The sequence below is a fragment of the Stylophora pistillata genome, chromosome 6, assembly GCF_964205215.1.
Source record: "Stylophora pistillata chromosome 6, jaStyPist1.2, whole genome shotgun sequence".
NCBI lineage: Eukaryota > Metazoa > Cnidaria > Anthozoa > Scleractinia > Pocilloporidae > Stylophora > Stylophora pistillata.
The window spans coordinates 10,558,362-10,577,959 of record NC_142524.1 but is presented as its reverse complement, the minus strand read 5'-3'; the positions used below and the strand labels follow the sequence as shown (position 1 = coordinate 10,577,959).

The 19,598-nt window shown below is 39.8% G+C and overlaps 1 protein-coding gene across 2 annotated transcripts; it reads left to right on the top strand.

Moving 5' to 3' along the window:
• The first annotated feature begins 13 nt into the window (after positions 1-13).
• LOC111343226 (uncharacterized) lies at positions 14-17,523 on the top strand. 2 transcript variants are annotated; one of them, XM_088763538.1, is made up of 5 exons: positions 14-177; positions 7,232-7,369; positions 11,452-12,051; positions 12,613-12,855; positions 16,256-17,523. In XM_088763538.1, the coding sequence occupies exons 2-5, from the start codon at positions 7,315-7,317 to the stop codon at positions 16,861-16,863; spliced, it is 1,506 nt and encodes a 501-aa protein (XP_088619664.1). In that variant the 5' UTR covers positions 14-177; positions 7,232-7,314; the 3' UTR covers positions 16,864-17,523. The 2 variants fall into 2 exon arrangements, with proteins under 2 accessions (XP_088619664.1, XP_088619663.1); XM_088763537.1 differs by lacking the exon at positions 16,256-17,523 and having other exon boundaries at positions 11,455-12,051; positions 12,613-13,298.
• The last annotated feature ends 2,075 nt before the right edge of the window (positions 17,524-19,598 follow it).

The following is a 19,598-nucleotide window of genomic DNA, read 5'->3' as shown; positions in this document are numbered from 1 at the left end:
CCAATCATATTGGGACTTTATTGACATCTGAACCAATAGAGATCTGTTGTAAATATCACGGCAATCATTTATGACCCAAGAATATCAAACTGAAAGAGGGCTAACACGAACCAGGCAATGCGTGAATTACTTCAAATTCTCCGCCGCGCAAACACCGGTAGACGTGCACTTTTTGTGGTAAGAGTTTTTTCTTGCTTTAGAACAAATTATCATAGAAAGCTGGTATGAGTTATGTGGCGATACGGAACATGGCTTGTGAGCAAACTCCCCGATGTTAGTTAAGAAGTTCACGTGAGATAAATGCCTCTTAGATATGAAAAGTCGTATGCTGCATGATTTCGTGTCCACAAATTTCAGTCGACATCAACCGAGAATGTCGCTGATGAGATAGAAGAAATATATGAAGTTCATATATTTTGAACTGCGGTATTAGATACGTATGATGCACGATCCTCGCAGTAGATGCATCATACGTATCTAATACCGCAGTTCAAAATATATGAACTTCATATATTTATTCTATCTCATTTATAACTTTCATGGGTTTATTACGAATCAACTTAACGGCCTGCTCCCAGTTGGCTTGTTAGCTCAATTGGTAGAGCGCTGCACTAGTATCGCAGAGGTCAGTGGTTCGAGTCCCGTACAGGCCTGATTTTTTTTCAGGTCTGATTTTCGCTATTGCATAAATAGCGCTATCTACTGCGAGGATCGTGCATCATACGTAATGTCGCTGATATTTACAACTATGGTCGGGATCTGGTAGTTGGAGCATACCGCCAACTTGGTGGCGGACAAATATGGCGTCAGATAGGGGACACAATCGATCATCACATTTCGTGTCGTGGGAACTTCTTGATCCCGTGCAAAATTGCTCTTCGCGTCGTCGAGTTCCACTCTTCGTGTCGTCGTGTTTTCGTTTCATCGTAATTTCGTATAGTCGTATGACTCAAAGCTCTTAGGTCGTCGTGTTTTTGTTTAGTCGTGTTCTTGATTTCGTCGACGACGGTAACTCTAGGTCTGCGGTAACCCAACATTTTCCGCCAATTTTATTCACAGGGGCCCACACAAGCGGCGTGTCTGGTCGTTTGTTCGAAATATAAAGAAATGTATGGGAGAATATTGAAGAGTCGTAATATCGTAAACTTATATCAAGGAATGTCTATGTCTATGTCTATGGTAGATTTTGCGAGAACGCTTTCCCCCCCTACCTGCCCTACTAAGGGGAGTTTTGTCCCCAAACTTCCTCAGTTTGGAGATCAATAAGCCAAACAGAATCCGTCGTTTGCGCGTATATTTTGTTGGCTTTAGCGGGTACTAGAGGGTCATTACTCTATGCGTCTTCACTAATGATCACATTTCAAAATGGCGTCCGCGCGGCCGACCCTCAAAATTTTCAGGTCGGATTTTTCGTTCATTTGCGATCGAGTTAGAACTTGTGGAACTCAGAATGTAAAGTAACAATGCTATAGAATACTCTGCTTGGAAAAGAATGGATATCAAGGTCTTAAAGGTGACAGAATAAGCTCTTGAGTCGACGACACCACGAGTCTCAAAGGCGATGCGAATTATGGACGTAAAGTGAAAACCGAACTTTCGGACTTCAAGCAGGGCCTAGCGACAATTTGACGATTCGATGGTCCGGTAAATATTATTTTCGAATAACAATGTGTTCAAAAAGTATTTTTTCATAGAAGATTTTGCCTCAAATCGAAGTTTTTTCAGAATTTTCAACATAACGCTGCGCTATTTCTGGCCATGAAGGCAAGTAAACAACGATCTAAGCATGATGAATTTTACCGTGTGGGCTTTGTAGACATAAGAAATTGGTGTGGACGGGTATTCTGAAATTGCTTCGAAATTCGTACGTTTTTCGCTTATAACAGCAACGTACCGAAATATTTCTTGGCCATTTTAGTCTTGTTTCCAATTGATAGATTCCATGGAACTTGAGATCCCTTCGCTTGCGGACAAATTTGCATATTCCCTATTGAAATATGATCCACATGCCATTTTCACACCATCCTCGGAGACCCAGGGGCTGTCGGTCGATTTCAAGTTAGGGCATGAAGAGCCCCTGGGGACATTGTCTTACAAGACTAGTTCCAAACGATCGCAGTCGTTCTGCCATCTGATTGGTGCCAGAAAATCTTTGTGTTTTTCTGCCCAATCAGAGTGAAGTGTGTTTTAGAGTCCTTTCGTGTGTTTTAACACGGACATATACTAGTAGCTCAGTTGCTCACTATGTTTGTTTGGACCGTGCGACGGAGATTTGTTTGAGGTGAAAAGTTTCAGTCTCAGCACACAATGTAAGAGAAATCGATCAAATTGTCCGCGAAAATCTTACCGGAAATTATAGTGAATACTTTCGCAGGTATCACTAGAGAACGTGTTTTAAAGTTTGCGAGGTTTGTATACAACACGATGGTTGCAGTCATTGACGTGTCGCTTTAAACGTTAAACGAGATTTAAGCTGAAATCTTTCTAGATTTTTTGCATAATTTGCTGTGACTGAAACTTTGCCAATCCCGTGAATTTATTTCGTCGCACGGGCCACGCAGATATGTCGAGCAACTGGTACTTGCGCAACTTTCTGTGCGTGCCAAAATCAAATCTCATCTTCGCTTGAAAAAAAAGAAAAGCTAAGCGTGGAAACTTTTGCTTATTAGATGTGGGTAGATGACCCTGCACTACTAAGCTGACATTTACAATAAAGCAAACCCGCCCTTTCCATCCAATATTTCTTGGTCTTTGTTTTTCCCATTGAAAACAGCATCGGATCGATTCTCAATGATCAAAGGTATTTAACTTGGTCTTCAACAATCGACAGAAGAGGTGAAATGACAATGACCAAGGGACTAGAAGAGAATCCGTGGCCTTTCTAGCTCAAGAATTTCAATACTCTAGACAGCAGTTGAAAGATTGAACTCTTTCTAAACCCCTTCGGTAACTGCCCGAAAACATCTCTCTTTCCCACGATGTTCTCGTTAATAAGTTTTTGTTCAGATTTTAATTAGCTAACCGGAAACACAGCTAAGCTCTCTCTTAGCACTTGCTGGAGGTCGTCCACGAACTTAACGTTCTCCTCAACCTTGGCCGTATTGTGAACGACTTTACTAATAAGATTAGATTTTGGCGCGCACAGAAAGCAGAAAGCTACGTAGGCGAAAGCGCCAGTTGCTCGACATACCTGCGTGGCCCGTGCGACGAAATAACTTCACGGGATTAGCAAAGTTTCAGTCACAGCAAATTATGCAAAAAATCTAGAAAGATTTCAGCTTAAATCTCGTTTAACGTTTAAAGCGACATATTAATGAGTGCAACCATCGTGTTGCATACAAACCTCGCAAACTTTAAAACACGTTCTCTTGTGATACCGGCGAAAGTATTCACTATAATTTCCGGTAAGATTTTCGCGGACAATCTGATCGATTTCTCTTACATTGTGTGCTGAGACTGAAACTTTTCACCTCAAGCAAATCTCCGTCGCACGGTCCAAACAAACATAGTGAGCAACTGAGCTACTAATATATGTCCGTGTTAAAACACACGAAAGGACTCTAAAGCACACTTCACTCTGATTGGGCAGAAAAACACAAAGATTTTCTGGCTCCAATCAGATGGCAGAACGACTGCGACCGTTTGGAACTAGTCTTGTAAGACAATGTCCCCAGGGACTCTTCATGCCCTAACTTGAAATCGACCGACAGCTCCTGGGTCTCCGAGGATGTTTTCACACATGCGAAAATATTTAGCCATTTTTATCTTTTATCTTGATTTTTCAGTTAAAACGTAATATGCACCTATTGCTTTTTTCGCCAGAAATAAGTTCTTTAAGTAGTCTTCTTTCACTGGAGCTTGTTTTTTGGAAAAGATGATTTTTAAAAATTTACTGCGCATAGTGTTTGCCTTCTTGGTTTCTCCAAAATTTTGACTTTTCGCAGGCACGTGTTACACGTAAGTGTCAATGGGTTAAAATAGACATTCCTTGATATAAGTTTACGATATTACGACTCTTCAATATTCTCCCATACATTTCTTTATATTTCGAACAAACGACCAGACACGCCGCTTGTGTGGGCCCCTGTGAATAAAATTGGCGGAAAATGTTGGGTTACCGCAAAACTAGAGATACCGTCGTCGACGAAATCAAGAACACGACTAAACAAAAACACGACGACCTAAGAAGCTTTAAGTCTTACGACCATACGAAATTACGACGAAACGAAAACACGACGACACGAAGAGTGGAACTCGACGACGCGAAGAGCAATTTTGCACGGGATCAAGAAGTTCCCACGACACGAAATGTGATGATCGATTTTGTCCCTTATCTGACGCCATAGACAAAGCTGGTTACGATCGTATCGTGGAAAGAAAATAATTCCATTGTAACCCAGGCGATAAGCTTTTACTCAATTCTGAGTACTGTCATCTAACTAGCAGTGCTACTGAAACCGCGAACAACTCAGAAATTTTCTGAGGTAGTTTACACTGAGTTAAGAGCCTTGTTGTAATATATCAGCCAAGTCATGAAACGCTAGATGTTTCCTCGCGAGAACGCTGGTTGTAGCTAAGCCTGAGCCATTAATTTTAGTTGTGTTTAATTCACGTAGAAGAAGTGACTTGGAATAGCATTTGACGATAAAAACTTGCGACGAAACGTTGCTTGATAACATTTTAAAATTTAAAAACGATGAAAAGCTATAGAAAGCTAAAATCGACGACGTTTCGACGTTAACATAACGTCATTATCAAGTCAAGAATGTATAAAAATAAGTGCTATAAATACTAAAAACGAACAACAAGAGAAAATAATTTGCGGGTTAAACAAAAAGTTTAGCACGTATGGAGTCCGTTTGCACGTTCAGATTAGGTTTGAATTTCTTAATATAAAGCATTTCAAACACCAAACAATCAAATTTGCTTTGACACTTTCTCAGAGTCTTAAAATGACTATCATTCAAACGATCCCTCCTACCATGCGCTTCATGAAAATGCTTGCCAATTGTCGCGTTCTTAGCGTAGTGTTCAACCCGAGACACGGAGAGTATACAAATCGATGGTTTTATTTTCCTTCAGTGTCGAATGGTGAAACTACATGTAAATAAAATACAGAAAACGATGAAACGAAAACAGAAAACAGAAAATACGACAAGGAAAAAACAATAAAATAATGGAACGATGAAAACTTACATGGATGGTGCTGCGATGAATGATGAACTGAGAAACTGAGGTGATAAATTAAGGTGAAACCTACCGAAACTAAAAACGCAACACACGAGCTGTGTACCGAACGGGCCTGGGAAATAAAAGTGACCGAGTGGGTCCCGGGGCCCACTGACAAAAAAGGCGGCGAAACCCGTAACACCAATTGCCGAATTTTTGTGTTCAGCGACACGTTGAAGAAGCTGTCGGGCCGTATAGCCGATATAATCTGCATCGCACAGATCACATACAAAATGATGAACAACGCATCGCTGATTAACAATCGACGGCTTGGGTTCTCTAGGTTCCAGGTCTTGTTCTAATTTCTTGCTTACAAAAACTGGCTGCAAAACGAGGCCAATCTTATTACTGAGATCACACAGCTGTCTCCGAACAGAATTAGCTGAAACCTGATCTTTGAATGGTAGATTAATTCTGACTATGTTGCTCTCGTCAGCATTTCTCTCCGCTGTGCCTACAGAAGGTTTACGAGAAACAAAATCGGAAATAACAGAATCTGTAAGACTACAAGGGTAATCAAAACGGCTAAAAATGGAGCGCAATTTGGCGCATTCTTCATTAAAATCCTCTATTGGGGAGGATAGCGCAGAAGCGCGATGTAACATTGTCTTTAATAAAAAGTCTTTATAGCGTTTGTCAGTATGACTGTGGAAATGTAAAAGCAAGCCAATATTAGTTGGTTCTCTATAGACTTGAGTTTCATCAAGAATGGAACAAAACTTCAAACAGCGATGCGTTGTTTATCATTTTGTATGTGATCTGTGCGATGCAGATTATGTCGGCTATACGGCCCGACACCTTTTTCAACGTGTCGCTGAACACGAAAATGCGGCAATTGCCAAGCATTTTCATGAAGCCCATGGTAGGAGGGATCGTTTGAATGATAGTCATCTTAAGATTCTGAGAAAGTGTCAAAGCAAATTTGATTGTTTAGTGATTGAAATGCTTTACATTAAAAAATTCAAACCTAATCTGAACGTGCAAACGGACTCCATACGCGCTAAACTTTTTGCTTAACCCGCAAATTATTTTCTCTTATTGCTCGTTTTTAGTATTTATAGAACTTACTTTTATACATTCTTGACTTGATAATGACGTTATCTTAACGTCGAAACGTCGTCGATTTTAGCTTTCTATAGCTTTTTATCGTTTTTAAATTTTAAAATGTTATCAAGCAACGTTTTGTCGCAAGTTTTTATCGTCGCATGTGTTTAATTTGTTTCCAGAAACGTTATATATCAAATGAACTGGAAACTGAAAGTTCACCTTTGTGACATACTCAAAATTGCTCAATATGTCAATCCGCTTGTCGTGAGACGAGATAATTTGGTTTTATCCACTGAGTTGATAATGTAAAGTGATCACCGTAAAGAGATTCAAGAGCTGACGTTTCGAACGTCAGCTCTGCGGCATTCGCTCTGACAAAGAGCTAATGCCCCAAACGTCAACCGTTCTAGAAACTCTTTACGTTGGCCAATTTACATTATCAACTCGGTTGATAAAACCAAGTTATCTTGTAAAACTTTCCCAAATAAAATAGTCGACTTAACCGAAAAAGAGCAGATATCGCAGCGAATTTACTTATTCTAGTAAGCATTGTAATCAATCTGTGCTAGAATCCTCTGCTAGGATCAATTTTTTACATGCTAGTGTCTTATTCAAAACAAATGAGACAGAGGTTACTTTCAAAGCAGAGGCACATGCATTAATTTCTCACATTTCAAATATATCAAAAACCATTGATTTCGTCTTTTTGATTTCGACGAATTTATGACAGCCATAAGTAAACTGAACAGTTTTTCTGGTTTTGTCGTTGTTGTTCTTGTTTGCACCGTTAATATAAATACTTAACGCTTCACTTCACAGCGCTCCTCAATGATGTAAGTTTATGCTTTAAAAACTTCTAGAACGCCGCGTGTGCAGTTCCGGTCTAGGGTACTTGTCCTTTGTTTTCTTCCACATTCTTGATGTATTTTAAAAGTACTTTTGTACTTAACTTTAGTTTTAGAGTATGAACTGAAGTGACTCGGGCTCTCCGGGGCCAGGTTCTAAAGACTGAATCCCATATTTATACGGCTTCGGACTATGATGTTGGGCACCGGATACAGACATGCGCGTAACGAACCTCTCTTGGTTCCAGGTGAGTACTAGTGAGTACTTTAACTCAGCTGCTCAACAAACGTCGACGTCGCGGTCGACCTGTAGAATCCTGGTTTGAAATCGTAACTTCCCTAATGCCTCCTTGAGAATGGGGAGAGAGTCATTCGACAACTTACTAACGCTACGTTCAATTACGCAATAAGATGACCAGTTGAAGGGTATCTCAATATATTGACAAAAAATGGTAGGCCTCCAAAGCTAGTTGACAGCATCTTTGAAGTAATGTAGCACTTGCGAAAATTTTGGTGGGTCAAAAAAATCGTTCGCACTGAAAATATTTTCGCGTGGAAAGATGTGTTGCAAAACAAACAAAATTTTGCGTAGTGCAAACAGGCCCTAATGTACTAAAATCTCTCATTCTTAATTGCTAACGATCGATTTAAAACAAGGCTATGTTTCGTACATATATATACATAACAACTATCGTCAAATTGTAACACCACAAGTGCAAAAAAGATTTCTTTAATGTCATTTTTAAATGTTTTTCAAAACCATTGTCGCCTTTTAGAGAGCCAAAACCGATATCGTACTTATCGCTTCGCGATCCGTGCGTTGTCGGTTTTCGCGCGGAATTCATGAGTCAGGAATGAATTTTCCTACAAAATTAAAAAAGATCTACGTCGGCACTCGACATTAAAAGTATGCGAACAAAACAGAAAATTATCGTTAACAAAACCTGGTAACCAACAGAAAACTTACTTCTTGACTGCTCCCGTAATTGACGTACATTGTGGCAACCGATCAGAAAAAATTCAGGGAATAACTAGCTAGCAATTTAAGAATTTTTTCATGCTTAGCGTGCGTCTATCGAGTTATGGATGCACGCGGGGAGTTTGGAGAGCACGAGAGAGAAGCGCAAGAGTTGCTCGAGGCGCAGCCGAGAGCAACCCTAGCTTCTTGAGTGCTCTCCAAACTTCCCAAGTGCATCCATAACTCGATAGACGCACGGCTAATAGCACGAAACAATTCTTTTATAACATGCGAAAACAATTTGGGCGCTGAATGACGTTTTTGTAATGTTTTTGAAATGAAAGTTGCCCGAAAATGTTGGCGTCCCCGATTGTTTTGTTGATTTTGTAATTAAATGGTTTTCGGTAGTAATTACAAATGTAACCAAAAAAAACGTCATCAACAGAGACGTTTACCTTTAAAAGTCGCCACAATCCAATTTGTAGTCTTCTTAGTTCTTGCTGAATGTCTTTCAGCTAAAATTTGCTCCAGCTCGTTCTGATAAATTCGGGAAACGGGCCTGTTATGTTTCGCTTTCGTATAGTGCTTGTTGGCTTGATTACTTGCGGGAAGGTCGAAAGCCAAAGAAAAGTTTCGTTGGCCTTTGATTTACTATTATCGCTTTCCGAAACTTTAACTGAAGGAACTCACACGAAAGAAATTTTGCAGCTATTTTGAAACTGCACACGTCATTTTATTGAGCACGGCCGTGCGTACATAAAGATTTTGTTCATGTTGACGCAATAGGAATTAGATAGGACCAGCGCGCGCGCTATGTTATAATTAACAATTATTCCATGAGCGCGCGTTGGATATGAGATGATAGATAGCCAACGAGGCGCGTAGCGCCGAGTTGGCTATAATCATCTCATATCCAACAAGCGCGAGTGGAATAATTGTTTTATTAAAAACGCCCTCAAGAAATTATTATTTTGTGAGAAGAAACCGGATTTTTTAGCTCCCTTTTGATTTTAAACTGACACGGACGCTTACCATATTTGTAGATTATGGTATATTGGCTCATATACCATAATGGCTAAGCCAATAAAAAGTCTTGAATTGCATTATCCAATGATCCAGTTTTTAATAATAACAATTATTATAATAACAATTATTAAAAACTGGATTATTGGATAATGCAATTCAAGACTTTTTATTGGCTTAGCCATTATGGTCTATGAGCCAATATACCATAATCTACAAATATGGCAAGCGTAAGCGTCAGCTTAGAATTAAAAGGGAGCTAAAAAATTTAAGATTTGGTAGAATTTGTCTAATATCTTGGGGGCGTTTTTAATAAAACAGTTATTCCACTCGCGCTTGTTGGATATGAGATGATTATAGCCAACTCGGCGCTACGCGCCTCGTTGGCTATCTATCATCTCATATCCAACGCGCACTCGTGGAATAATTTTTAAATGGTAAACACCACAGCGTACACTATTGAGTTATGGATGCACGCGGGAGGTTGCTAAGCACGATATCCGAGAGCGACTCTAGCTTCTTGAGTGCTTAGCAAACCTCCCAATTGCATCCATGACTCAATAGTATACGCTGAGGTGTTTACCATTTGTTTTATAACATAACATTGATACATTGTAGCTAAAGAGTTCCCTTTTATTTAACAAATCTTACATGACCAGAAAAAACAAGCGCGCGCGGAAAAATAGTCTTTGCATTTGCTCACGTCTGCAGCGTACACCCACGGGCAAATGGGGGACGCTAAATTGACCAATCAGAGCGCGCGCTTTACTTTGGTTATGTTATAATAAAATATATTTTCGTCTTTTTTCTATGAAATATCGAAAATAAGAAAATTCAGTTTATTTCTATGAATCACACTACCTTCTATGACTTCAACTCCATGTGAATTGACTTCACTGAAGCGACAAAGCAGTGGAAGCCAAGTTACAAGGAAAAGCTCATATTTTTATTAAATTAAACAGCTGGGCGCACACATCCCATCGATATTCGTCTTAGTTGATGTTTTTGACCAATTTAACACCTCCATGATCGAAGAAGAAGTATGCATTTAGGGGCGGCAAGATGATAGACGGCTGGTAAATCAGCGATGATCCAAACAGAACTAGATTGGAATCTTGGAGTGGTCCTTGCGGCACAAAGCATTTCAGCGCGCAGACTTTGGAGAGAGATCTTTCTGGAAGACATCGTTTGGTACAATTTCTATAAACATGATTTTGATCGTAGTGAGCCGTTCTCTTTGAATTCCAAATTTCTTCCTCACGAAAAGTTATCAAACAATTTTCTTTAACTTCCCTTACCAACTTACCGATGCCTGTTTCGAAAAATACAAGAAAAAAGATGTCCTTACTTGCTAAGGATATGTGACAGGCCAATCCTACCCCATTTATGCCTGTACTGGACTAATCACGCGTGTCATTTCATTGCTGGGGTTCATGATACATATTGCGGTAACTGAGGGTTTTTAAAGTAAAATTTTAAAAAAGAACTTGATAGGCAGAATGTTTACGCATAAAAAACGCAATTTTAAACGATATCGACTCAATCCGTTCCTCTAGTCGTTCCTTGCAAGGTCATAATTTGCATCCTTAAGAAACGGGCTTCATGCACGCTTTTATCGATATGTTTTGTCTGTCTGATGACTTTTTTATTTCTTCAATTTAAAGGGGATGATTCGTACACCGAAATTATGAAATAAAATTTTAGGTCACGGTGCTTGTTCAAGAGCAAAAGACCATTGTCTCTGTTTACCTCGTCCATTGATTGAAAAAGAATGCTATGTTCTCGAAATGCGTGCGCTTATTCGCCTGATTACGTAATAACAGAATATCATGACTCACAGGGCTAGATGTGCTTGTTAACGACCTTACTCTAAACAAAATAATTTGAATATATCAACAAAGTTGAAATGGTAAATTGGCCACCGTTTACGTTACGATTATAAAAGCTGACGTTTCGAGCGTTAGCCCTTTGTCGGAGCGACGTTACCCCCACCGACGCAGCCCCAAACAGTTTCTTTAGAAACTATCAGCCTTTGCTCTAAACAACATGTTCACATCCGAGGAAAGCTAGACTGAGCAATATCGAATACAGCTTGTTGTCAATCTTTGATTAAAACTAATTGATGTGCTTTCCTCAGAGGAATGGGGAAAAACTTCACCAACCCTACTGAGACACATTTGATAGATCTATATTTTGATTCCAGGACAGCCACCCTGTTCTTGATTACACGAAGGAATGGGTACCTACGTTCATCTTTCGAAAATCGTTTATGTGTGTGCTGTAAATGCGCAAAACAGGTATCTCGAGGTCGTCGAGAGTAAGGTTTTTTTTTTTTTTGTTCTTTTTAAGCAGACAAGAAATGTATTAAAGGACAAATCGCTACGATGAATGACTATAGAGCTGGTTCAGCCATTGCGCAGGGATCTGATGTTGGTCGAATTGGCAAGTGTTCTAAGTGGAGCCCAACTGATCTTGAGTCGTTGTGGTTATTGATCTCAGGCGCTTCCAATCCTCCAAAAGCCATCCATTTTTCCAGAAGAAGAACCAAAAGTGGTGACTTTCTCGCTGGTATATCACATGATTTAGCCAACGTGGAGGATGCGATCGGATGTCAGTTATTCAACACTGTCAGAGATCTGTACTTAACAAAGTCAGCAGCTCTTCGCCATATTCAAAAACTTTTTGAAAGATGTAAGTATGAAGAACTCCAGCCAACGTTGTATTTTACTGGACATGGAGAAACTGACACTGGAAACTGGTGCTTTGCAGATGGGACAATCAGTATTGAGGAGATTTTACACATGGTCCCTCGAGGAACCTACTACCCCATGATCTACAGCGATGCTTGCTACAGCGGTCATTGGGCAAATTTCTGCGTTAAGAATAATATTCCAGGTTTCCAATGCCTTGCAGCATGTCCGGAGTACTGTACTGCCTTTGATACGAAAGGTGCGTTTGATTATCATTATTTAATATGTAATCCAGATTACTCAACTTATATATCTTTTGTTTATGGTGAAATATCTACCAAATAGATTTCATGTTGCTGTGTGACTGTTCAGTAATATTGGAGAAGTAAAGCATGACATTTACGGGAAACGGGAAACGGCTACTTGACGTTTCATTTTAAAAGACCGTATTTTTGAGAATCTTGAGAATTGATGGACAATCCCAAGAAACTGATTTTCTTACTTCGACATATCACTTCCTTGGATGAATGTATTCAAGAAAAAAAATAGTTAAAAAAAATTCGACTCACGTGCAGTTTTTACCCTATAAAAATAAGATATTTGTTTTTAGAAAAATGTTTCAAAATAAGGTAAAAACCGCACGAAGGTCGAATTTTGAAACTTGTGAAAATTTCTCCCATAAAAATGTGCAAATCTAAAAATATGCACATTTTGTGTTACCTTCGGCGAGCACATTTGACGTCAAATTGTGATAAGAACAAAAAAAGGAAGGGGCACACGAGCTGCATAAATTTACTTTTTTCTTACTAATTTTTTGCAGGTGAAGGGGGGGATCTAACCTTGTTCGTGACAGGAAAGATAGAGCGGCCAAGAACCGAACCTTTATACAGCGGAGGGTCACGCACTCACTTTCCAATCACTGACGGATATGACCTGGCATATTACAATGATTTAGTAAGCTGTTTCGTTTCAAATTCTGAAAAAATTTTAGCGTCCCAGAGTATCCTTGATGGTTACTTTTGCGGAATTTTTACATCCTCGGAATTAAACACTCCATGGGTCTGTGTGTCTGTGTGTCTGTGTGTCTTTATTGTTCAAAAGATAAAATTACATATCTTATGTTACATCTAATACAGGAAGTACACTTTCACAAAGCTACATTATACTTAAAAACAATTCTATTAAAAAATGTATTCTTAAAACGGTTTGTGCGAATAGCGGGCATGACAGGGGATTTATTTCTCAAATTATACCTCGTGATCTTGGTCTCAGGGAAGTAGGCTCTAAGAGGATGGCTCAGGATAGTTGAAACCTTGCGACAAATTTTGTGATCTTGCGTTTTAAGTAAGTCACCTATCACTAATTTCTTAGATATGTATTTACGTTTAAAACAACGATCTAAAAACTGCTGGGCTATAGTTAGCTCTGACTCAGAGGCCCCATGCACAGATAGAGCATAAGTGATATTAGGTAGGACAATGGAATTAAATAAAACATCTACTTCTGCTTGGCTACATCCTTCCTTGCGGAGGCATCTGATAACGTATAACCCTTTATTAGCTTTACCTAACTTTTCTTTTAGGTGAGTACTGAATTTGCAGTTCGGCTGAAACGTGAGACCAAGAATGGTTATTGTACTAGTCTGAGGTATGCCAAAAATACTTTTGTAAGCCTCGGCAGTGTGACCTTTTTTATACATAATAAGCTCTTTACATTTAGTAGAATTTGAATTCATTCTATTTTGGCTTGCCCACTGTAAAAACTGATTTATTAAGTCTACAGAGTGATCTTTATAATAATATACCGGAGCAATAATCGTACAGTCATCAGCGTATTTGAAACCAAGTGTCTCGTTCCCTAATTTAATTTCCAGATCGTTAAGAAATATATTGAACAAATAAGGTCCTGAAACACTACCCTGGGTTGTGCCCTTGTTAACTGTTTTCCAATTACAGACATGATTCCCGAAAATAACTCTTTGTTTTCTATCTCGCAAAAAACCTAACCACCAGTTTATGATATACGGGTTAAGTGGTAGACTCTTAAGTTTCTCAGCAAGGAGTTGATGGCTCACAGAGTCAAAGGCCTTACTGAAATCCATCGCGAACATCCGCACTGCCTTGCACTTGGGATCATCAAGAAACTTGCAGATCTTATTCTGTATAAGTAGCAGAGCATCTGTGCAGCTCCCTCCTTCTCTATACGCGAATTGACTATTCAACAGCTGTTCTTCTACCGGCCTTTGGGCGTGAATCTTATAGACTGCCTTTTCCAGGGCTCTTGCTATTACAGGGGTTACGTTGATCCCCCGGAAGTCCCCTCTTGCCACTGGAACATCAACTTTTGGCAGTGGGTTTATACTTGCCCTTTTCCACGATCTAGGCCATTGGTGCGTAGCGAGAGACAAATTCCATAGCTTAGTAATGATTGGAGTGAGGATCTCCGCATGGTCTTTCCACACCCAATACGGAATTTGGTCAGGACCAGTTGCAGTCTTCTTTAGAGTACTCAGTGAGTTCCATACATATCGTTCACTAATTTCCGGGACTTTCACCTCAGGACCAATTTCAAGTAACGCGGGCTCAACGTAATCGCCATCCGTACACAGGTCACCGAAATACTCGTTCAAATCTTGAGCGGTCTCTCTATCCAGCGAAACGTTTGTGGACCGCCGGCGTTGAGATATCAAGTCTACGTTTTTCCACCATTCTCTGCTCCCCATTTTGCCCTCCAGAAGCATCCTTCTGTTTTCGCCAATAACCTTCAACACATTTCTACTAAGCTCTCTATGCTTATTAGTACGTAAAACAGAGATGCGAGACTTGCTACGTAGCATGTATTTAACTAGCGGTGTCATCCAACTTGGATCACGGGACGAAAGGGAAACCGTTCGTAAAGGCATGCACCAGTTAATATTTGCCAGGATCTTCAATTCTAAGATGTTCACAGCTGTTTCGATACTATCCGCCTCCAAAACATCATCCCAGCATTCTGATGCGAGGGCAAGGTAAAGAGCTTGCTTCCTATGCTCACGACAATCCCTAAATTGCACTTTCTTACGAATAGGCTTGAGTTTCTTGCCCGCTGGAACTATAAATCCAATGTGATCCGTCTTAATCAGCATCTTTATAGATAAAGCTTTTCCGAAGAGCTCTGGCCTATCTGTAAGACAATTATCCAAAAATGAATTCCCTCGTGTTGGAAAATCCACTAAAGCAGTCCAACCAGTAATGCGTTTAAGTCTCGTGAGATCAAGGTGATTAAGATCGCCACCGCAAACAATAGTAGCGTTTGGGTGATTATCCAGCATTGTGTCAAAGACATTAAGAAGATAATCCATTAAATCGCATTGCTGGTATGATGTCTTCGGGGGGTGATAAAGACCAGATAAAAGAATGTAATTCCCACTTGGCAGCAACACAGTCAGGCAAATAAACTCGTATAAATTAGAACGATAAACATCAATAACTGAAAGATTACTCCTTGTATAGATAGCAACACCTCCCCCATTCCTTAGATCGCATCCAGACCAATTCCTATCCCTTCTGAAGATATTATAACCCGAGATATTGACCACCGTATCGGGTACCTCAATTTTTAAATGAGTTTCCGACACAACACAAGCATCGATGTCATTATTTCTTAAGTCGGCCTCCAGAGCCACAACCGCTCGCACCCGACTAGTTGTTTTCCCCAAACTACAGATGTTAATAAACAAAAGTTTAGGGACAGCAAGCTGACCAGAACTAACAGAGGTGTGTTCGCAGGACACCACTTGTTTTGGTACACTGACGAGATTGCTAGGGTTTCGTCGTTTTTCAACCCGCAGCCGGGGAATAGCAAACCCGCTTTCCGCCCTTCGTCCAATAACGACAGAAATATTCTGAATAGATCTCTCCTTCACATGCTGAACATTTTTTCTCAAACCTCCCCGTTTACCACGAAACCTGAGCAGCTGTAGTTTCTTAAGCGTCTCTAAGACAGGGCTCGAAGGTTTACCAGATTTCTTTCTCAAACCGAGTAAATAGTTTCTTCCATAACATGGAATCTTACTTTCGTCCGACCAGGTTTGCTTTCGTAGATCATAGCTCTTCTCTGAAGAAATAGGACCAGGGTTCGTCTCCACATCCATAAAAACTGTAATGTCTATCGTTAACAGGGAGCAATCCGTCGCCGCAAGCAGTATATAACCATGTTTAACCCATTTCATGATAGGCCTTCGAAGTCTATCATGGCGGTGCACTCTTGTTGAGTAGCACTTACGAGCTGAGAAGGAAATTCCAAAGACGTCGCAACCAACCGAACTTTTTCCTCTCCAAATAGGCTTGAGAGAGTCAAAGTCTTCATCCAAGTATATATTGTAATAAAATTGAAGCTTAAAATTGATTAAAATAGCTAATAGAAGAGGAGCCAATATCCTCGTGGCCGCCATACTCGGCGCCTGCGCATATCATGGGTTGCAGCTACCTGGTCCATATATTATGATTTTACTTCCTTATCAACTTTTGTCGAAGAAAATCCATCCAAGCAAATCTATTCTCTGACGTGCGACGAGGACTTAGGGTTTGGTGTCTTCTTCATCGAATATTATGGAACATGTCAAAAAATAACAACGTGCCCATTAGAAATGGAGCATTTATGGAAACTTGGTTTTCATATTACTGCATGTGTTGCCCGAAACTCAACATTTTATTTTGTAATGACGAAGAACACACAGGAATATGAAGGTAAACTTCAGTTATGGTTCAGTTTTAAAAAATGGTCTCAGACTTACAGTGTTATAGGGTATTGGCTCAGTGAAGGGTACAAAGTAACAGGATTATGTTACTCAAAAGGACTGGGTCGGTACTTTGTTGTTATGACACAGAGTTGTAAAGTCCAAGTTGTTTTCCGTTTTGATTCCTTACATCTACTCTATGATGATTTTATTACGGAAGAGGGTTTTCATCCTACCATTCTGTACGAGACTCGAGAACGTGACAATGGAGAACTCATTCAGATTGTAATCATGACCAAAGATGAAACTATAAGACGTTCTGATATATTAGTTAGTCATGAATTAGAGGACTAAACGTTTTCTCCATGGGTACTGCTGCCAAAGTGGCTGGTATTGATTGCTCGCCAAGTACGTTTTAATACTTTGACGGACGTTTATTCGTTGATCTGCAGGGATCAAAAAAGCTCCTACATATTGATTACTTTTAGGACATTCGTGCCTAAACCGGAGCAGTAATTAGTATAAATACCCCCTCCCTTCCCCCGCCTTTAGCATCAAATATGAAGCACAACTAAAAACGACTTTTGGACCTATACAGTTTTTTTTAGTCATGAGTGACTTTTTAACCTGTCGAATTTCAACGTCGACATGACACTTTAAAAGAAACAGTGTCAACGTTGGACGACTTGACTTGTATGCTTTCGTAACAAATGCTCGTAGTATCCGTTGCAACAAGGGAGGGGTTGGAGGTTGAAAAGTAAACACTCCTTTATTCCTTTTATAATATATAAAAGATCTTAAGTAAGAACGTCAGTCGGTTCTGCTGTTAAATGTCTATGATAAAAGTAGTGACAGTTTTTGCGCATTGTAGTCAGCATCATAAGCTACGTATATAATAAGTTAAGGGTAACCATTCCCAATGTATTTGCAAGCCATACAAACTTTTCATTTTTATATGTGTAATAAAATCTGTTATCGAAGAAAAAAGATCGTTTGCGATTATCATTTGCGAAATTCCAAGTTCTCGTTATCTGATAGGAGACCGACGTTCGAAACTTTGTGTTTCCCCTAATTTGCTTCAACGAAGCTGTGGGATTACACTAGGTCAACAACTATTGATAAGGGAACATTGTGAAAATGAACCAGTTATGGATAACCACAGGAAAACTCTTCATCTGAAGAAGGGAATGTAAAAGGCTCCTTGTATGAGAAAATTACTCACCAAATGTATCGGATGATGAATCAGCGCCTTACACAGGAACAGTTGGTCAAAGAATAGCTGGGTTGTAAAAACCCGATTCACCATTTAGGTAAAAAGGGCCAATCATCTTTCAAGCGGATCAATTTAACTAGGACCCTTTTGTTACGTTATCAAACAAGACCTCCTGGTATCTCAGTACCAAAGAGCCTGCAAGAATTAAAATCAAATCGCTGACAAGTTAAAAGGCTTTAAAAGTTCGTCGCAGAACTGTATAAACCCAAAAGCGCAACAAGTTAGTGTAATCTCCGCAAGCCAAGGTTAACGGAGCTGCCTGCGATGCACAACTAAGGACGTAAAGACGATATGCGAGAATCTTAACATCAGCCGTCAGAACATTTATGCTTTCTGGGCGGCAGAAGTGATAAGCCATACTTGCTCCTAAATTTACAAGTCCGACTGAGTATTTTACATTGGGAAATGAGATTTTCCAAGAACTTTAATTTGTCTGTAGCTTTTAATGACATAAAAAATGCTTTTCTTACAAATATGTTGAGCACTGAGGCGCGTTAAAGAAAGAAAAAAGAGAAACAAAGATTTTACCCATGAGTTTAGTTTATACATTTGGGAATAAAACTCCTTCCACGCGTTAGATTGATCCGATTGTCCATTCATTAGATTGCATGCAATTCTTGATGAAACTAGGACAAAAACTTTTCGAGTGTTTCCCCAGCTCCTAAGCGAGTTATTACGCTGGTCAACAGGTAGAAAGTGCATTCTATCTCTTGTAAAATAAACTTGAATTTTCTGTCGGCTTACCGGCACCTAAAAAAGATAAGTCTTTGACTCATCAGTACGCTCGTAGTATCTCATTTATTTCATAAACAGCAATAACTAATGGAAATAGGATAAAGAGGAGTTTACTTCAGTCTGTAGTCATACCAATGATTAAAAAAGTCAGACGACCGCGAAGCAAGAGTCAGAATCAGCTGTTCATTACGAGTATGATTACAGACAGATTAGACAGATTACGAGTATGATTACATCCGAGCCCCGGCCGGACCAACACTCAGGGTCTTAAAATAATTGAGAAGAATTTGCTGCCTTTCTATAACATCAAGAAATGGTTAGATATTCTAGTCTTCTCGGATAGGGACGAATAAATGGAGGTCCCGTCTCCTGCAGGGTTGGGGTAGGAGACGTTAATTTCCCACACACGAGATAACTGTGTGATGGATGTCCTTCCCTGGGGTGGGATGGGTGGGATATTGGGCGCACTTAATTTGGAGCCTCGCTCTGTTGCGCGACCCTCGCCACACTCTGGTGAAAGTGATTAAATAGACAGAATTGGACGACAAGAAATCCTGTTACCAATTAACCAAACCTGACAGAATTTGAGAAATAGACTAGCTTATACATTTTCATGAACAGTTAACTCGGCGAAATTCACGGCAACGGCGCGCACTCATGACGCGCACTGTCCAATCATACAGGCGTGGCGCTCACACTGTCCAATTCTATTATGCAACTGCACCAAGTAGAGTACAAAAAACTTAGCTTGACGAGAGTCTCTTATTGGTCAGCAGTGGAGCGTCTGAAGTACTAATCGGAAGGACACATATTAGAGTTCTACTGAGGGCACTTGGAGTTTTTTTTTCCTCTGTGTGCCTTTATTATTTACTGAATAACATCTTCCTTGACTTAAATCACCAGACTTAATATTAACCATGTATCTTCATTTACAACATCATCGCGCATAAGCATCACATATCGACATTTTTATTCTCGCAGTATGTAGGAACTTTGTCACCATGGACTTAGGTAAATGACCAAACTTGTCACGAGTCTGCAATAGCTCAGTGGCAGGTTAGAGTCCTATTGGGAACACTTG

What these genes read in the sequence shown, in the direction of transcription:
- LOC111343226 (XM_088763538.1), top strand. Translation starts at nt 7,315, where the DNA reads ATGATGTTGGGCACCGGATACAGACATGCGCGTAACGAACCTCTCTTG. An exon ending in CGAACCTCTCTTGGTTCCAG is followed by an intron (nt 7,370 to 11,451) that starts GTGAGTACTAGT and finishes GTTCTTTTTAAG; the next exon opens with CAGACAAGAAATGTATTAAA. An exon ending in ATTAAACACTCCATGGGTCT is followed by an intron (nt 12,856 to 16,255) that starts GTGTGTCTGTGT and finishes CATGGGTTGCAG; the next exon opens with CTACCTGGTCCATATATTAT.